Source organism: Corapipo altera, unplaced genomic scaffold, assembly GCF_003945725.1.
Source record: "Corapipo altera isolate COAL_440 unplaced genomic scaffold, ASM394572v1 58044, whole genome shotgun sequence".
Classification (NCBI taxonomy): domain Eukaryota; kingdom Metazoa; phylum Chordata; class Aves; order Passeriformes; family Pipridae; genus Corapipo; species Corapipo altera.
In genome coordinates this window covers 1-7,092 of record NW_020886223.1, presented here as the reverse complement: position 1 = coordinate 7,092, position 7,092 = coordinate 1, and the positions used below count along the sequence as shown (strand labels likewise).

At 65.1% G+C, this 7,092-nt stretch overlaps 1 protein-coding gene across 1 annotated transcript; it reads right to left on the bottom strand.

Moving 5' to 3' along the window:
* Nucleotides 1–124: 124 nt before the first annotated feature.
* LOC113941089 (LIM domain kinase 1) lies at nucleotides 125–6,322 on the bottom strand (the record flags this gene model as incomplete). Its single annotated transcript, XM_027632248.1, has 10 exons — nucleotides 125–184; nucleotides 295–426; nucleotides 693–779; nucleotides 874–1,057; nucleotides 1,133–1,308; nucleotides 1,396–1,501; nucleotides 2,309–2,500; nucleotides 2,583–2,692; nucleotides 3,014–3,152; nucleotides 6,226–6,322. Coding segments are annotated over 10 exons (1,283 nt in total), but the record flags the coding sequence as incomplete, so codon positions are not given.
* Nucleotides 6,323–7,092: the final 770 nt, after the last annotated feature.

Here is a 7,092-nt window from a genome sequence, read left to right as displayed (position 1 = left end):
ACAGTGACACCCACTCCCCCCACAATGACACCCACCCACCCCACAGTGACACCCATCCCACAGTGGCACCCACCCCACAGTGACACCCACCCTGCAGTGGCACCCACCCCACAGTGACACCCACCATGCCAGCGGCGATGTCCTTGGCGAAGCTGACCCGCTGGCTCCAGGGGTAGTGGCTGTCCTGGGGAGCAGGAGCAGGAGGAGGGATTTGCCACAGAACAGAAGAGGAGAGGGGTCCCCCAGCCCCACTGTGGGGTGGTGGGGGGCCAAGCTGTCCCCCCCAGTGCTCACCATGCTCTTGATGAGGCCCCTCAAGGTGCCCCCCTTGATGTACTCTGTGATGAAGTTGAGCCTCTTCTCCTTGTACAGCACCCCGATGAACTTGAGCACGTTGGGGTGCTCCAGGCAGCGCATCACCTTCACCTGCAGGAGACCCCCCCACGCCCCCCGTGTCCGTGACACCCCGAGGCACCCACACCCACCTGGGCAGACCCCCTGCTGCGGGCAGGGCTGCACCCACAGTGCCAGGACACCCCATTCCACGTGCTGTGCCCAGACCCACGTCAGGTGGGGGACAGGATGGGACAGCCCCACCCCTCGTGTCCCCCCAAACCAGGGGGGTTAAAGGAAAGGGGGGGTTAAGGAAAGGGAGGTTAAGGAAAAGGAGGTTATGGAAAGGGGACACTCACCTCTTTGAGGAAGGTCCTCTGTGTCTCCTCGTCGAAGCGGATCAGCTCCTTCATGACCATCACCTCGCCCGTCTCCCGATGCGTCACCTGGGAGCGCAGGGACTGAGCCACCCCCATCCCTGGGGACACCACCCCCTCCACCCTGGGGAGCCCAGATCCCCACATTTGCCACAAGTCCCACCTTGATGGCCTGGCCAAAGCAGCCCTTGCCCAGCACCTCCCCGTGGATGAGGTCGGAGGGGCGGAAGATGCGGTGGGCGCGGGACACGACGCGCAGGGACTCGGAGCGCCCGATGTCCTTGCGCTGGGACGCGGGGGAGCCCACGGAGCCCGAGCCCGGGGACTTGTCCGTGCTGCAGCTCCTCCTGTGGGACGGAAGGACAGAGGGTCAGCCCCCAGGAGGGACGCCAAGGGGAGAGGGCCCGAGGCGGTGGCCTTACGTGACAGCGCGCTGGCGCATGGCCGCGGGCTCCGGGGGGGCCGGGGAGCGCAGGGGGCTGCACGGGGCGGGCAGGGGGCTCCCGGCCAGCCCCGGTTCCCGGGCAAGGGGCTCGTGGGGGTCGTGCTCGATGGTCAGCTGGAGCAGGCGGCTGGTCTCCTGGATCAGCAGGTCGATCTGGGGGTAGAAGAGGACAGTGGGGTCGTTTTGGGGCCATGCTGAGGAGGGGGGCTGGGTGGGGGGGGCACCCGGGGGGGGATGTACCTCGTCCAGGGGGACGTGGCCGATGGGGGTGCCATTGATCTCCAGGATGCGGTCGCCCACGTGGATGGAGTTCTTCATGTCAGGGCTGATGCAGTCTGGGTCCACCCTGGGGGGTCAGCAGGAAGCAAGGTCAGACCTCCAAGAGTGTGCTGGGACACTGCCCACGGGGTCGCCTCCCTGACATCCTCACTGGTGGGGATGTGCTGGGACACTGCCCATGGAATCACCTCCTGACACTGTCACCACTGAGGATGTGCTGGGACACTGCCCATGACCCTCACCCAGTCAGTGGGGAGAGGACAGGTTGGCACAGCCCCTGCGAGTCATCTCTGGGGACACACAGTCACTGCACCCACGAGCCACATCCCCTGCAAGATGGGGATGTGGAGGCAAGATGCCCACGGGCCACCCACTGTTGGTCGGGGACATGCAGGCATGATGCCCTTGTTGGATGGGGACACGCAGTCATGGCACCCACGGGTCACCCTTGCCAGATGGGGACATGCTGTCATGACACCCACGAGTCACCCTTTGGGATGGGGACACACAGTCATGGTCCCCACCAGTCACCTCTGCTAGATGGGGACACGCAGGCACAGGTCCCTCCTCCTGGACAGGGACATGCTGGCACAGTGCCCACGAGCCACCTCAACCACATGGGGATGTGCCAGCCTGGTACCCAGGGGCACTGCCAGGATGTCACCCCCCAGCCACGCTGATGGCCAGGGACAAATCAGCGTGGGTCCCACAACAACCCCCTGCAGCTGGGGACGTGCCACCCCTGGCCAATGAGGACCCCATCCCTCCTCCTCCCACCCCAGAAAGTGTCCCTGGGGTGGATCCCAGCAGCAGAAGGGACACGGGATGGCCCAGCCCCGGGGCGGGGAGGGTGGCAGAGGGGACAGGGACGCACTCTCGGACACGGACGGTGCGGGGGTGCTCAGTGCCACAGCCCTGGTCGATGGACACGGAGAAGCCGCGTTTTCCGTCGGAGCAGGCGGGGATGGAGACGAGCGTGACGGTGTGTGGGATGCGGGAAGCCGGGGAATCCGGCAGGATCTGCTCGATCACCGGCGTCACCACCATCTGGTAATAGCAGTGCCCGCTGCGGGGACAAGGGGAGAGAAGGGTGGGCGGGGGGTGCCAGGGGATGCGGTCCCCACCCTCCCACGCGGGCTGGCACATACCAGTAGAGCTTGGAGCGCTCCACCAGCGCGTAGGTGTCCCCGTCCCCGATGAACGTGCGGCAGTTGAGGCAGCTGAAGCACTCGGGGTGGTACTTCTGCTCCCCAGCCACCTGTGGGCAGACACCATCAGCCCCGGGACCCCCGTGTCTGGGGCACCGAGGGTGAGTGATGGTGCTGGGAGCACCCAGGGGTGCACTGGGCACAACGGAAGGGCGGGCAGGGTGGTGGGGACAGAGGTGCCACCAGGCTGGGAACGACTGCAGGGACATCCTCCCACCACCCTGAGCCTCCCTCAGTCCCACCTAAAGTGCAAACCCCCAAAGCCCAACCCGTGCTGGGGGTCTGCACTCCCTCCCCACCTCACCCTTCTCCAGGAGCTCAGCTGTGGGTCAGGGCTCCGTGTCCCACCCCAGGGACCCCCCGGTGCTCACCATGACCAGCCCCTTGGTGATGTGCTCGGAGCAGCCGTGGCACAGCTCCCCAAAGCGTGCCCAGTAATCCTTCTTGCAGTACAGCCGCCCATCCTTCTCGTAGTACTGGTGGGACAGGGAGGCCCCGCACTCGCAGCACCTGCGCCAGGGACAGGGACACCCTTGTCACCCATCCCCATTGTCACCCCAGGGCACAGCCAGTGCTCCTCCACCCCATGGATCTCTGGACAAGCTGCTTCCCCTGTTTCCTACCCCACTGCATCCGTGTGCCACCTTCCCCAGGGTGGCAGCAGGGGATTCCAGGGGTGACAGTGCAGGCTGGTGCTGCAGGGACATCTGGGGACACCAAGCCGGGACAGACATGGGGCAGGGAGGTGACAGCCCGGCATGGACGTGCCAGCCTGGGCATGGACACACAGAGGGATGTGCCAGACCAGTCACAGACATGCCACCCTGGTGACAGACGTGCCAGCCTGGCACAGACACACAGAGGGATGTGCCAGCCTGGTCATGGACAGAGAGGACATCCCACCCTGGTGACAGATACACAGAAGGACGTCTCTCTATGTATGGCTAGGGTGACATGCCAGCCTGGCACAGACACACAGAAGGATGTGACGGGCTGGTCACAAGTGTGACAGCCTGGTCACGGACAGAGGGACATTCCACCCTGGTGCCACCCTGGTCACAGACGTGCCAGCCTGTCCATGGTCACACAAGGGGGATCCTGCCCATGGATCTGTCACCCTGGTCACGGGCAGAGGGACGTGCCCCCTTGGTCACAAACCCCCAAACAGAGGGACATGCCATCCTTGGGGGTGCAGTGCCCCAGGGGGTGCAGGGGTTGGGGATGTGCTTGGGGGCCGCCAGGGGGTGACAGGGCTGTGCCACAGGAGGGGGCACCAGGGGTATGGGGGGGCTGCCAGGTTTGGGGGTGCACAGGCAGGTACAGGGGTGCTGTGTCAGGGGCAGGAGCGGGGCAGGGGGTACTAGAGGGGATTGGGGTGGGGAGGTGTGGGGGATGCAGGGGGGTGCTATAGGGGATTTGCTGTATGGGGGTGTTGTGGGAGGGGTGCAGGGGGGCTGCAAATGGGGAGTTCCTATGGGGGCTGCAGGGGGGTGTGGCTGCAGGGTGCAGGAGGGGCACTATAGGGGATGTGTTGTAGGGGTGCAGGGGGGCTGCAAGTGCAGGATTCCCATAGGGGATATGGGGGTGGGTTGTTGGAGGGGTACAGACAGAGTGCAGGGGAGATGCTATAGGGGATTTGCTGTAGGGGGCTGCTTTAGGGGACCAGGAGGGTTGCAGGTGGGGAGTTCCTATAAGGGGGAAGAGTGATCGTGGGGTTGCAGAAGGGGTGCAGGGGGTGCTGTAGGGGATTTGCTATAGGGGATTTGCTGTAGGGGTGATGCAGAGGGGATGCTATAGGGGATTTGCTATAGGGCCTGTAGGGGATTTGCTGTAGGGAGGATGCTATAGGGAACTTGCTATAGGGGATTTGCTGTAGGGGGGATACAGAGGGGATGCTATAGGAGACTTGCTATAGGGATTTGCTGGGGGGGGATGCAGAGAGGATCCTATATGGGATTTACTGTAGTGGGGTATGCAGAGGGGATGCTATGGGGGGTGTGCTGTAGGGGGGATGCAGAGGGAATGCTATAGGGGATGTGCTATAGGGGGTGTGCTGTAGGGGGGATGCAGAGGGGGTGCTGTAGGGGATGTGCTGTAGGTGTTGGGGTTGCTGCAGGACACGCCGCAGGAGGTGTTGGGGGGTGCACAGGGACTGTCGCAGTCCCCCCCCAGCCGTGGGCGGGCGCGCAGGTGAAACACCAACCAGCGGTGACGTCACGGCGAGGAGTTTCCCCACCCCATGACGTCACCGCATCAGGACTCCCCCGCCCGATGGCGCAGCACGAACCATCCCCTGGGCTGGGGGCGGGGATGGGGACGGGGAGGGGGAGGAGGGGGAGGAAGGGGAGCAGCGCGAGGAGGAGGAGGAGGAGGAGGAGGAGGGGGAAGGCTCCCCAGCGCTGCCGGAAGCCGCTCACCCGTGGCGGGGGGGCCGGATCCAGCTGCGGCCCCGCAGTGGCTTCGCTGGGGCCGATGGCCCAAGGAGGGGGGATGGGGGGCACAGGCTGAGACCCCCAGGGGTCCATGGGGTGAAAATCCGTCCTGACCCGATCCCACTCCCATTCCCATTCCCATCCCCACTCCCACTCACTTGGCTCCAGCGCTCAGGACGCGGCTCTTCCTCAGCACCGCCGCCAGCATCCTCCCCAGGGGACAGGGGGCACACCCCGGAGACACCCCGGCACCCCCAGCCCCACGGGGAACCCCGGCAGGTCCCGGCCACCCCCTGCGACCCCCGAGCCGGGACTTTCCTCCTTGTCCTCCTCGGGGCTCCCACGGCTGGAGCTGCCGGGAGGGCTCGAGTGAAAGAGGAAACAGGGAGGGAGGGGGGCGGGTGACATCAGCCACGCGCACCCTGTCACCGGCCAGGAGGGGACAGCGCGGGGGACAGGCAGCAGGGCCCCCTGCCAGGCCGGGCATTGCCCGGGGCACCCACGGCGAGTGCCAGGATGCACAGCCACGCTTCGTGTGACACCGTGACAGCCTCACACCCCGCTGTGCCACCACCAGAGCCGGGGGGGGGGGTCCTCTGTCATTGTCCCTGCGGAGCATCCCGGTGTCCCTGAGGCCATCCCAGTGTCCCTAAGGCCATCCATGCTGGGGTCCACCACACCACCCGTCCTGATGTCCCTGAGGCCATCCCGGTGCTCCTGAGGCCATCCCAGTGTCCCTGATGCCTTCCATTCCAGTGTCCATGATACCACCCATCCTGATATCCCCGATGCCATCCCGGTGTCCCTGATGCCATCCTGGTGTTCCTGATGCCATCCATTCCAGTGTCCATTACACCACCCATCCTGATATCCCCGATGCCATCCTGGTACCCCTGATGCCATCCTGGTGTCCCTGAAGCCATCTTGATGTCCCTAAGGCCATGCTTTCCAGTGTCCATCACACCACCCATCCTGATATCACTGATGCCATCCCGGTGCCCCTGAAGCCATCTCGATGTCCCTAAGGCCATCCTTTGCAGTGTCCATCACACCACCCATCCTGATGCCCCCATCTCAGTGTCCCCAGTGCCATGCCAGCGGTCCCGCTGCCACCCCTCCCGGTGTCCCCGCTGTCCCCCGGCGGGTCCCACCTGAAGCAGTCCGAGTGCCAGTCTGCCTTCAGCGCCTGCAGGTACTGCCCATCGTAGATGCCCTGCCCACAGCTCGCACACACCGGCAGGTCGGTCCCTGTGGCAGGGGGGCACACGAGGGGACAGGGCTGTCACCCCACAGCAGCACCCGGGATGAGCTCCCTCTGCCCCGGGGTGATGAACTCCAACCCTCCATCCCCCAACCCCATCGATCCCGGGATGGGTCAAGGTCGTGGCACTGATGTCCCCAGGGGTGGGATGGGGGGCACATGATGAGGGGCAGGAGGGGTGGTAGGGAGTGGTAGGGGGGCAGGGGGTGCAGGGTGGGTGCAGGGATGGGGATGGGGGGATGCAGCGGAGCAGGATGGGGACAGGGATGCAGGGTGGGTGCAGGGGGCTGAAGGAATGTAGGGTGAGTGCAGAGAGGGGTACAGGAGGCAGAATGGGGACAGAGAGTGTAGAGGGGGTGAAGGGGTCCAGGATGGGTGCACAGAGGGGGACAGGGAGCATGTGGGGGGTTCAAGATATAAGGGGGGATGAATGGGGAGACAAGGAGTGCAAAGTGGGTGCTGGGGGATGAATGGGGGAACACAGGGGGTGCAGGGTGGGTGCTAAGGGGTGCAGAGTGCATGAGGGGACATGGAGATGTGCAAGGTGGGGGACTGGAGGATGGATAAATGGTGCAGGGGCGCACAGGGGGTCCCTGGGGGGATGTGGAGGTGTGGGGAGGGACACAGAGGGGTGCAGGGTAACTGCAGAGGTCTTGGGGGTCCAAGTTCTTGGGGGGTGTGGGGAGACATGAGGGGCCCCTGGGGCGCAGAGTGGAAGGAAGGCAGAGCAAGGGAGGGATGCGAGGGGTTTGTGGGG